The sequence below is a fragment of the Indicator indicator genome, chromosome 9, assembly GCF_027791375.1.
Source record: "Indicator indicator isolate 239-I01 chromosome 9, UM_Iind_1.1, whole genome shotgun sequence".
NCBI lineage: Eukaryota > Metazoa > Chordata > Aves > Piciformes > Indicatoridae > Indicator > Indicator indicator.
Window position 1 is genome coordinate 8,795,970 of NC_072018.1, and position 12,717 is coordinate 8,808,686.

General features: G+C 36.5%; 1 protein-coding gene across 1 annotated transcript in view; it reads left to right on the forward strand.

Moving 5' to 3' along the window:
• Positions 1 to 12,717, forward strand: part of XPO1 (exportin 1) — a 42,492-nt gene that overhangs the window by 22,707 nt on the left and 7,068 nt on the right. The window contains exons 5-17 of the mRNA XM_054383830.1: positions 845 to 906; positions 985 to 1,029; positions 1,119 to 1,300; positions 1,901 to 1,949; positions 2,588 to 2,707; positions 2,812 to 2,940; positions 3,816 to 3,974; positions 7,046 to 7,243; positions 7,843 to 7,981; positions 9,597 to 9,778; positions 10,557 to 10,713; positions 10,833 to 10,996; positions 11,800 to 11,934. Coding sequence (XP_054239805.1) covers positions 845 to 906; positions 985 to 1,029; positions 1,119 to 1,300; positions 1,901 to 1,949; positions 2,588 to 2,707; positions 2,812 to 2,940; positions 3,816 to 3,974; positions 7,046 to 7,243; positions 7,843 to 7,981; positions 9,597 to 9,778; positions 10,557 to 10,713; positions 10,833 to 10,996; positions 11,800 to 11,934 — 1,721 coding nt within the window. The remainder of the gene's footprint in view (positions 1 to 844; positions 907 to 984; positions 1,030 to 1,118; positions 1,301 to 1,900; positions 1,950 to 2,587; positions 2,708 to 2,811; positions 2,941 to 3,815; positions 3,975 to 7,045; positions 7,244 to 7,842; positions 7,982 to 9,596; positions 9,779 to 10,556; positions 10,714 to 10,832; positions 10,997 to 11,799; positions 11,935 to 12,717) is intronic.

The window sequence follows — 12,717 nt, forward strand, 5'->3', positions numbered from 1 at the left end:
GTGCATTATGCTATATTTGTGAATTAAGTTCAAAGTTTTGCTATTTTAACGCTGTGCAAGGAAATGTTTGCTAATCTCTGGCACAAGGATTCACTTTGCAATGCTGTGCATAGGAATTGCTTTGTTTAAAATGGATCAATGAAGTAAACTGGAGCATCTCTGAACTTTTGCATATGATGAAAATGATGTATCAAAGCTTTCTGTGCTTGGCATCAAAACCGGAATCATGCACAGAAAGCTCTATTTATTCCTGGGCTCTACTTTTTATTAATAAAGCATTAGTCAAAGAAGACAGAGGGCTCTCCTGCTTGTGTTTTGACTTGCCATTGTAAACATTTGGCTAAGGCAGTAAGGCTGTTAAATGCCAGCTTTGGAGTTAGGAGGTATGATCTGAAAATGCAGAATGGATAGAAATAGTTCGCAGCAGCATTTGTAAGTACCTATCACTATAAATACCAAGGTCTCGGCAGAGTTGGATACCGTCTTTCTATCTTCAGCTTAATACTGTGTTGGGCAGTGCTGTCAATGTACCATTATTTAAAACTGTACAGCCTTTAGGAAGCTGATGGATTGATGTGGTGCAAATTACGAAGTACACTCTGATCTTTAGTGTGTTTTCCTTCTATTGAAGTAGTTCAAACGCAAAGCCATTTCATACTGTGAATTACCCTTTTGCAGAAGTGATAGATTTTTCCCGTATAGAACAAAGGTCAAGAGAGATACTTACTGACACATGCATATACGTTTCCTTTTAAAAAGTGTAAAGAATGTAAATTGAAAAACACTAATTTCTACATCTGTGTTACCTAGCATAGTTGAAAATAAATTCCTAACTTTTCTGCAGGTATTAAAAAATACGTTGTTGGCCTAATTATCAAGACCTCATCTGATCCAACATGTGTAGAAGTAAGTGAATTCTCTTGAGGGGAGGAAGAGGGAAGGGACTACTATGCATAACCTGACCTCTTCTCTTCTTTTCTCCAGAAAGAGAAAGTATATATTGGGAAACTGAATATGATTCTTGTTCAGGTAAGCTAGAATTCATGAAGTTCTAAATCTTGTTGTAAAGTCTCTGGTTCTGTAGATACTATCTAACGTATGGGTATTTTACTTTACAGATACTGAAGCAGGAATGGCCAAAGCACTGGCCAACTTTTATAAGTGATATCGTGGGAGCAAGTAGGACTAGTGAAAGCCTTTGTCAGAACAATATGGTGATCCTTAAACTATTGAGTGAAGAAGTATTTGATTTTTCCAGTGGGCAGATAACTCAGGTGAAAGCTAAGCACTTGAAAGACAGGCAAGTATACACATAGCTATAAAAAGTCTTAATAGTTTACAGTACAGTTTGTACTTGCTGCTAAATAGTTGCTATGAAATATTGAGTGAATACTTACAGCTCTCTAATGTGATTTTTGAGACTGAGCAGGTTACTGATTTTTCTTTCAAGCGGCACTGTTAGATGATACCAAACTTGCTTTGTACACAGAGATCTATCTACCTTATTGCAAGCAGCATCTATTGACTGATGGTTAGGCCCTTTTAAGAGAACATTCTGTGTAGCTTGTATTCCCAAGCCAAAATCTGCAGGCACAGACTTCAGGCTACTTGGGTGCAGAGATGTGGTGTTGAGGGACACAGTTCAGCACTGGACTTCATAGAGTTAATGGTTGGACTCAACGATTGTAAAGGTCTTTTCCAACCAAAGTTGGTTTTATGAAAATACACGTTATTACCATGAAAATTGGTAAAAGCCAGGTGGTTTGTGAATGTCTCCATGGACATAGGTCTTTAGAACCTGTTCTGTGAGTCCATATACATTGGATGAAAGTATATAGGATTGTGTATGGAATGTTGAAATGCTTAGTTTTTTTTTGTTTCCCTCTTTTTTCTTTTACAGCATGTGCAATGAGTTCTCTCAGATATTTCAACTGTGCCAGTTTGTGATGGTAAGTCTGTGATGGTTTTAAGACTGTCACAAAGTTCAAGCAGAGAAAGTGAACGAATGTAAATAAGTCACTATTGGGTGTAAGAAAGGAAAATAATGATTATTCTAAACATTTCCATTGGAGAGGTAGAAATGCTGAAGAATTTCTACTCAAAACAAAGTTGGGGCAGTCTGAGTCAGGGACTCTACTTGCTCGCTCAGTTTTTCTGTCTGGCTGCTGCTTCTTTTCTGGCTGAAGATAACACACTGACCTTGACGAGCTAAGTCTAAGAGCCTCTCTGCTTCTTGACTCTTTGCCTTCTGCCAGGGGAGTCTGGGGGGGATTCCTTCTGGTCTCGGGAGGAGACCCCCTCGGGGAAGCAAAGGGGGCTTGATTGTGCTTTTTCTGTTGATTGTACATTTTTGTAAATGTTGTGAATAGTGTATATTTGCACATATCCATTGCATTTCATCATAGATTGTAGATTTGCTTGTAAATACAGCTTTTGTTTGCTTCCAGGCTGAGCTAGCCTGGTTATTGTTGGTGTGGGGGGATTTCAGTTCTCACACTGTTACCAAGTCTTACTTCTTTAATGATGTGTTTAAAGATTCCACCCTGCCATACCTAACAATGTCATAAACACTAATGGTCATTTACAGGAAAACTCCCAGAATGCTCCCTTAGTTCATGCAACTTTGGAAACTTTGCTACGATTTCTGAACTGGATTCCTCTGGGATACATATTTGAGACCAAGTTAATCAGCACACTAATATACAAGGTACTCACATGAAAAATGACAGCTCTTAAATTTAAATTAAATTGCAAAAAAGCTTAGCATGCAGCAGTTTTGTAATGCTCTTCATTGTCTTCTTCTCTCGATAGTTCTTAAATGTTCCCATGTTTCGAAATGTTTCTTTGAAGTGCCTCACAGAGATTGCAGGTGTCAGCGTAAGTCAGTATGAGGAACAGTTTGTAACGCTTTTTACACTGACCATGATGCAGTTAAAACAGGTAATATTTCTTCTAAATTTCTTTAGTGTTCCATTTTGCAAAACAAACTTCTGAAGGGCCTAGTTCAGTGTACAAGTTCAATACCCATTGTAGAGCTTATGATAGGATAAAGTACTGTTCTTCAGTGGTATTTATGGCTTGATCAGAAGCTGCTCCATGTATCTTCCTTACTCTAGATCACAGTTGCGTTTCTGCTGCATAGATCGGTTTTGATTAACTTAAGGCATTTTGAGCACTCAGGCTGTGCTGTCTGATGGGAAAAGCTGAGATGCAACAATGTGTACTGCATGACTTTTAAGACCTGAACTGACCTACCTTTTGCCAGCTGCTGTTACATTGTTGAAATTGATAAAATGTTTGTCATGTAAAAACCATACTTTATATAGTGAACTTAAATTTACATAACTCTCAGCAGTTCACATTCAAGTACATGACTTTGTAGCTTTCCTTATTGAATTGGCATCTTAAGCAGATGTTTGAAAGTTTTTTTGGTTTTTTTTTTGTCAATTCTTTCCTCTGTTTGCATTGTTGGTCCATCTTGGTTCCTTTGAACAAGCATGCTTCTTTTACTGCCTCACTCTTCTCCCAAATTGTAGTGGAATTACAGCGTTTTGATTTAGTTAAATTTTAAGGCAGATTTTTGCACACAGCAGTTATTTTGTGTATCTGAACTTTACCTTTTCAATTTCTACAGATGATGCTCTTAATTTGTAGATGCCAGTACATCTGGCATTTCCTCAAAACAAAATTCTGAACAAAGATACCACAAAATGCAGAAGGGCTTTTTTTGCTAAGAGCAAAATATTTTTTAGTATACAGTAGTTATACTTCTGAATAAAAAGGAAAATTTTGTGTTGTCTCTATTTTTTAATCAGATGCTTCCTTTAAATACCAATATCAGACTTGCATACTCAAATGGAAAGGATGATGAGCAGAACTTCATTCAGAATCTGAGTTTGTTTCTCTGCACGTTCCTTAAGGAACACGGTCAACTAATAGAAAAAAGATTAAATCTGAGGGAAACATTAATGGAGGTAAGTTGCTCACTTTATCTGGTTTAAAAATATATCAAGTGTATTTTCATGCTTAAAGGATGTGACACTAAAAATCTCTAGATCTTTGTGTAAGAGGAAAAAAGAATAACCATGTTCCCATCTCGTAATTAGTAAAAAGCATAAATGCAAAAAAAGTAAAATTTTTTCTTTCCTAGTATGCTTCATTAGCACTCTGTTTTCAGTGCACATATACTAATTCAGTGTATGAAGACTGAAGTCTCTCTCTCTCCCTCTCCTTACTTATTCCTCTTTTAAAATTTTCCATGGATCTCTACATATTTTCAGTTCAGCTCTTATAGAGGCGTTGCTGTGACTTTCATGAATACTGCTTCAAAGTAGTTCAGTGCTTCTGTCTTGTAGATTCTTGCCTGATTTGCCATTTCTCAAAGTTTAACTGAAAGGCTTTAAATATAATCCTGAAGTGTGCTTCTGTTTAATAAAGACTGTGTATGCCATGAAAGCTTAATAGCAGACCTGTACCAAATGATGATGCATATTTTATTGTAGTGTGGACCTTAATATTGAGTTATCTTACAGGAGTTACCAAGAATCAGAATTTCAGTGGTCCTTCCCCTTCGTTTGTTCCCTTCTCTTGGAGAGTGCTGTATTGTTTTTAAATTTGACAGGGAAGTGCAATTCATTGTCGAAACCTCTGAGAGCTGTGGACATTACTGGAAATTCAGCCAATAGTGAAGGGTTGGAAAGGTTTAAATTGTAGGTGGCTATGAGACACTCAAGATTGACCTTATAGTGGGGTTAGATCACAAAATTAGGGTGTTTTCAGTTATATATGTTTTTTTAACCATGAGTAATGATTTTGCTGAGGGTGAGCTGTTCTATGGTGACTTTTGTGGTAGCTCCTTCCCACTGCTGATCTCCAAGGGGATAAAATGTGCCCCATAGTGCCTTGTGTATCAGTGTGAGCTGAAATTCCCCCCCCCCCCCACCGAAAATAACTAGGCTAGCTCAGTCTTGGAAGCAAATGAAAGCTGTATTTACAAGCAAAATCTACAAATTATGATGAAATGCAATGAATACGTACAAATATACAAAATTCACAACATGTACAAATATATACAGTCAATAGAAAGACACAGTCAAGCTCCCTTTGCTTCTCCCCAAAGGGGCCTCTCTCCTAGGGGCTTCCTCCCCAGACCCCCCTGGACAGAAAGCAGCATTAGCTAAAGCAGAAAAAGTTGTTAACTTAGCTCACCAAGGTCAGTATGTTATCTTCAGCTAGAAGAGAAGAAGAAACAGCAGCCAGACACCCTGGCAAGCTGCCCCCACTGCAGAATGCAGAGTGCCCACTTTGTTTTGAGTAATAGTTCTTAAACATTTCTATCTATCCAATGGAAGTGTTTAGAACAATCATTATTTTGCTTTCTTACACCCAATAGTGACTTGCTTACACTCTTTCACTTTCTCTGCTTGAACTTTGCAAAGAAAAATTAAAAAGGCAGTTTCAAACCGTCACACCTTGGAAGCACCACTTTGCAGGAATAAATCAAGCCATGTGCTGCGGGTATTGAGGTGATAGGATGGGGAACTGTCCTGAGGCAGAGACAGAAAAACAAAACTGAGTTCAAACCTGGGGTGCAGATTCTGATGAGAGGAAGTAAATCTTGCAGGTGGATCAGCTGAAATCTAATGTTTCCATCTGTATTCTAATCCACTTGCCAGTAACTTTTCTCAATACATGTTTTCTAGAGGCAGACCTACACAGAAAACGTATACTACTAAGTTAGTTGCAAATAGCAATTTGTAGTTCATTTAGAAGATGGACTAAGGAGTAGTTTAAAAAGAAAAATGTCAGCAGTTCCCAAATAATTTCTGAACTTGCAAGTTGTAAGCTTTGAAAAAATTATCTAAGTTGAAGCTTTGTTAGGAAGACCCGCGTAAAGATCTGAAGCTGTTGCATGTCCTGTGTGATTGCATGTAATTTGGAGTGCAGTTCTTAGGTACTGACCTACTCTTGTGTCCATTACAATTTATGCTACGTTCTTCAGGATTGAGTTTTATAGACATCAGTGTCAGTGTTTCACAAAATTCTTAGGTTGGCCTAAAATGGTTGCAAATTTCACTTTTTGTAAATTGAAATGTAATAGAATGTAATTAGCCAGTTACTTCAAAAAATTTTGTGGCATTCTAACCTGTTTATTCCTGCACTTTGAATGTATCAGATATTCTGAAATTGTTTCACAGATTTGTCGGATATGTGTAGACTGGTGAAGGAAGCTACTTAAGTTACTGTGAGTGAAATTACAAACTAAAATTGCTGTAGGACTAATAATGTATAGTTGTTTTGAATAGCACTGTTAATGTGTAACTCTAGATGCTGAATCAGGTCTTTACCATCTAAAATGCTCTTGAGTTGCTTCTATTACCTGAGCTGTGAAAATGTCTTCGGATTCCCTTGTCTCATTTTGTTTGTTCTCTGTTGGGCTACTGCTTTGGTATCTTTCACCAGGGGACTAGGCAAAAAATACTTTTGTGTGCAGTTCCAATGTCTGTCAGAACTGCATCTCTGACCTTCCAATCTCAGTCTCCTCTGACTGTTCTGTTGGAAAAGAAACACATGTTGTGATACATGGTTTCTGTGGAAAGCAGGTGAGTTGTATGGCTTTGGTTGCCTTCAGATCTTCAGGTTATAAAAATTCAGATCAAAGTAGCAGTAATAGAATAGCCGCAGGGTTAAGTAGCTTATCAAGGTTTGTTTTTTTTTTTAAACAAAAAAACCCAGAGGTGGTGAGTTCGATACTTTACAGAGGCTTGTATTGGCTGTGGCATTTTTTTAAGATGTCTTCAGGCTACTTCCTTTAAGAGCTGAAAAAAACCCACAGAAAATAGCAGTAGTCGATACAGTGCTTTGTTTCTGAGTTGCTCTGCAGGTCATTACTCTGACTTATCATTATTATCAGTAATGTCACTGCAACATTAATACCTCATACCTTTTAGGCATTTTATCAACATTTGGATAACTGAACTTGAAGCAATGGCAGTTTATCTGCAGAAGTAACCAGTAACCAGATGTTTAAACCACACTTTTCCAGGCTCTTCATTACATGTTATTAGTATCAGAAGTTGAAGAAACTGAAATTTTCAAGATTTGTCTTGAATATTGGAATCACTTAGCTGCTGAGCTCTACAGGGAAAGTCCATTTTCAACATCTGCTTCTCCATTGCTTTCACCAAGTCAACACTTCGATGTTCCTCCAAGGAGACAGCTTTATTTGCCTGTATTGTCCAAGGTAATCTATGCTGAAGTAAAGATTTAGATGTTGTTCCTCAATTCGAGATTATGCTTCATATAAGGAGTGATGTGAATGGAGTAGTTGGTAATGGATTCAGCTCCAGTTACTTAATGTGTTGTACATGAGTATACAACAGGAGTATTAATATGCTATTTTTTAAGATAGTTAATATGAATGTAAGACTCTTTATAAAAACAATATTAAACTGTATTAAAGTTTCCTTAAACAGATAAAGGCTGGAGTGTTACAATTGAAAGAAAAAAGTGTGTGTATGGAAAAACAGATCTTCAAAGGACTCCTGGTATTACATATGCACTTTCAAGGTCTAGAAAGTATACTTACTTCATAGATGGAGGTTTTCCTTCAACTACTCAGCTTGCTCATGGAGAGCAAGGTATCATCAGGCTGTGTTCTTAATATCGTTCTAGTTGACATTTTCCTGTGAAATCTTAATGAGAGATAATCTCGTTAAGTGCTGGATATGGACCCTTTATATGGGTCAGGCTACTATAACAGAATACTCTGGAAACGCCCATGAAAATTCTGTATTGAGATGCTAGCTTTGTTCAATTTTAACTTTACTTTGTGACATACAGGTTCGATTGCTAATGGTTAGCCGTATGGCTAAACCTGAAGAAGTCCTAGTTGTGGAAAACGATCAAGGGGAAGTAGTACGAGAATTCATGAAGGATACAGATTCCATAAACTTGTATAAAAACATGAGAGAAACATTGGGTAAGTGTACTAGCTGGTATTTTGTGCTGTGGGTCTGTGAAGCTGCTGCATGTATGTTACAGAATGTTAAATTATGATCTGGATTACGTGTGCGTAAACTCATCATTGGTAAGGAGTAGTATATATGATTGAAAAGGAGGAGACAGTGTTGGTCTGAATTCTATTTTAAGTGTGTAATGTATAATAAAGTAATAATGCAGTGTTTATTTTTTGTCCCTTGCCTTATCCATTGAACAACACCTTTTGATGGTCCTTTATGCATTTGTTTCAGACCCATTGAAACCTCAGTTTTGTCAGAAAGCTGTTAAATTGGAAGGACATCTCTGAAGAGGGCTTGTTGGTTATTACTTCACTTGTACTCTTGTGTAGACCAAGCACTCCTCAACACTCCTCATCAAAAATTATTTCTTCTAAACTTTTTACAGTATTCTTAAACAAAACACAGAATTTCAGCCTGAACTTAAACTTCAATAATCTTTTTTTTTTTTCAGGTCTCAACTATGACTGTTTAATCAATGAATTGGTAGTTCCTGTGTATTGTAATGTTTTTTTTGAGGCAAGGAAAAAAATTTGCAGTCCTAACTGCAACTTTTGAGGGGTTGGGATCACATGTTTATGACATTAAACCTTCAATATTATATTTTGTTCTGTCAAATGCAAATGCTTTAGAAGAACAATGAGTGTTTAATAAGGAGTTAAGAACTAGTTACACAAGGTACTTACAGAATTTTTTATTCTCACATTTGTACTTTTGGATAAAAGCCAGTTTTAGATTAATTGTTCTAATATCTTTTCATATAGAAAATAACAAAGAACCTATCCAGTGCATTAACCAATTTATCGTATTAAAAGTATTACTCCATATGCTGATCATTATCTGTATTTCCAGATAAAGGATTATTTGTGTGGAAATGCAGATCTAGTGTTTAATTTCTAGTGTTAACTATTGCTTGTAGCATATTATCTTTTACCACATTATCTTTAAGATTCACTTAAAATATTTGCAAGAAAACAGCGGAAAACTATATTCTGTGGCACAGCGAAATTGTTTCAGCATCTGGCTTTAAATTGCTTTTAACTTGTGATTTCAAATTTTATATTGGAGGTGCTCATCTTAGTAAGGATTGATGCAAGAGTCTGAGTGCTGATATCTGACTCTATCTAGAGTTGTTTAGGAGTATCATTTCCATTTTAATAGTGGGTTATTGCAACCAGCAGACTTGACAACACTGAAAGAGCTGAAGAAAGTAATGTCCTCATGGGTAGCCACTCCCGTTTCACCGTAGACCATCTGTATGCTTTTTGTTAAAAATTCAGCTTAGTAACTTCACTGGTATGTGAGACATTCCTTGATTTTTTTTTTTTTTTTTTTTTTTTTAAACTTCTCATGTTGCTTGCATGTGGTGTTTTGATGAGTCCTTTAGAACAAACACAGATTCTCAATGGAATTTGTATGTCTTAAAAATGCAGTTTTAATGACTATTGTGTTTCAGTTTTTAGCGCATTCCATCATGAATTCAGAAAGGAGTGTTACCTAACAACTTGGTTAAAATTTAACTTTGCCTGTCGAGTTGAGATCCACATTGTTGCTTTAAAACATGTTGATGTCTTTCAGTTTATCTTACACACCTGGATTATGCAGACACAGAACGAATCATGACTGAAAAGCTTCATAATCAAGTGAATGGAACAGAATGGTCATGGAAAAATTTGAATACCCTGTGTTGGGCTATTGGCTCAATCAGTGGTGCAATGCATGAAGAAGATGAAAAAAGATTCCTTGTTACAGTAATTAAGGTATCGTGATGGAAACCTGACTGCTTTCTCACACTTCGTAGCTTATGCTCAACCAACTAAGCTTGCAAAAATACTGTTAAGTGTTCTTAGGCCACTTGGATGGGCAAACAAGTTGGTATGAATGAATTAATGGGAAATTGTAAGGCTGATAAAATCTTTATGCATGAATAATGCATTAATCCAGATAGCATTTTATAGTGAAAATTTCAGGGAGAAAGTGTAGTTTATGATGAAGTGTTTTTCTGTATGGATATGGAAGAGATGAAAAGGGGAGATTCTTAATGAAACACAGGAAAATGGCAAAATAACCCACATCTTTAAATGCTTGGCACACTGCCATTCTGCCATGTTTCACATAGTGATCAGAGTGAATTCTTGGTAGACGCATGAAAGGACATTTTTTACAGTTGTAATGGATCTTACAAGTCATATAACACAGAAGAATTAGTTTGAGTTCTTCTATTTGATGTGGAATTTATTGGTATCAACTGCTTGATCGTTACTAAATACTGTAAGGCTTGTTGAAGTCTTCCCTGAAGAAATGTTTAGATGTTTTGAAAATGGGTCATTCCATAGTTGAAAATAGCGTTCTTGGTTTGATTGAAAGTTTAATTGCATCATCCTGGTCCTTTGGACTTTGAAACTAATGATGCAACCCCTTTCTATTATCTTCAGTGTACCTCCTTGTAGGATTTTATACTTAGTCTTATAGTGCTTTTAACTGAACTGGAGAAACTTGGACAGGAAACCAGGAAACTAAAAATATGTTTTGTTGTAGGATCTCCTGGGACTCTGTGAACAAAAGCGAGGAAAAGACAATAAAGCCATTATTGCATCAAATATTATGTATATAGTAGGTCAATACCCACGGTTTTTGAGAGCTCACTGGAAATTTTTGAAGACAGTAGTCAACAAGCTGTTTGAATTTATGCATGGTAATTCACTTTTGTTTGGTTTACTTACTGTTTCTTTATTAAAAAAGAGTGATCACCATACATGCAGATGTATGGGACAGTGGGAATACAAACCAGTAACTGACTTCATTTTAATTTAGAAACCCATGATGGCGTCCAGGATATGGCTTGTGATACCTTCATAAAAATAGCACAAAAATGCCGCAGACATTTTGTTCAGGTTCAAGTGGGAGAGGTCATGCCATTTATTGATGAAATTTTGAACAATATTAATACAATAATTTGTGACCTTCAGCCACAGCAGGTATGTTTAATTTGGGGTTGTGGATAATTTCTAAAGGTACTTCATATTTTAATGTAGTAGCTGCTTTCAAGGATTGAATTACATTCCGTAGTTTCTCTTTAGTGACAGTTGTAATATCTATAGTATCAGACTACAGTATCGAGATCTCAATTAGAATGCTTGGAAGGAGACTTAAAGTGCATTTGGTTCGACTTTTGATTTCTGGAATGTTATAACAAGTAAATAAGATACACAGTTTAATTTTGTGGCTCAGATTTGGGAAAGAGTAATAATAGCATATTATAATGGAAGACTTGTAGCCCTTCTATTGATGAAGGGGGTACGGAGCAGCCCAAAAGCAAGTGCATCAGGAAAAGGCTCTGCTTGTCAAGTGAGGCATGCACATGCAAGACAGTGAGATGTTGCAGTAGTTTACTGAAACTTAGGGGAAAGTGGATCTGCCTTCTGGAAAAAGGTGCTTAAAGGACCGATCTAATCCAGTCAACAGTTTAAATGTCTGGTAATATTTAGTTAGGAATTGAATGGCATATATCTGAGCTTCCAGACTTCAGTATATGATGGCAGAATGAAGAGTAATTTTGGGATGTGTGAGTTAGTGTTTGCAGGGAAGGCAATGGAGGTTCCTTTTATACATGATGAAAGGAAGAAAAGAACAGAGAATGATTTTGTGAAGTCAGGAGCAGGGGGGGAAGGTATTTGGGCAGTGGAAGTAATTTTCAGCCTTTAATATATATTAGTTCTAACAGTATAGAATTTTCCTTACTCATTATTTTTAACTTTCTTGTATGACTTGGCCTAATCAGGTGCACACTTTCTATGAAGCAGTAGGATACATGATTGGGGCACAGACAGACCAGACTGTGCAGGAGCATCTCATAGAAAAATACATGTTACTACCTAATCAAGTATGGGACAGCATAATTCAACAGGCAACGAAAGTAAGCTCATAAATTTTAAGTGTTTTCTGTGTTCATGCAAAGAAAACCTGCAAAATGTGCCTCTTGCCCTGGATTTGTTTTATGCATGGCACGACATTAAATGTGCATAGCTATGGTGGACTTTATTAAATGATGGCTAAAGCTGTGTTTGACATGCCAGTGCAAGTGTTGTCTTGAGAGAGGAAACCTAAATGACAAATACTGGTCTTAATCTGATTTAAGAGACAGCTCTCTGCACTGTGCAGGATGTTCAATACTTTGGTTTGTTGTTGTTGTTGTTTGTTGTTGTTTTGTTGTTTTATTTCCAAGGCCCATTTTCACCTGGCTTAGAAGCAGGTTTTCTTTTTGAACAACAAACAGGTTCAAATACTAAAAGTACCGTTCACTTATTCTTTCTCTTTCCACCATTCTTTTAAAGTATATACTCATGTATTTTATTTTCTTGTCTTTTTTTTTTCAGTCTTTTGTAAAAATACTTTATCTCCTCACACGTTAAAAAACAGCAGTCTTGCACTGTGCAAGAGATTCACTGGCAATTAATTAAATCTAATTAAGATCCTGAAACTTAAAGCAAGCCTGAGTTAAGTTTCTTACTCTGTCTTAAAACAAGAATACACTGCACTTGAACTTTACCTTCTTGATACCTTCTCCTTAGTGTTTCTCTTGAACTAGAGTACTGCTTGTATCACTGCAGGAAAGATATTGTTGTAGAGAAAGCAAAATTAAATCAGTTGAAGTTTTAACCTATTTGAGGCAGTGGCAAGTGCCAGAAAAATAAACCAA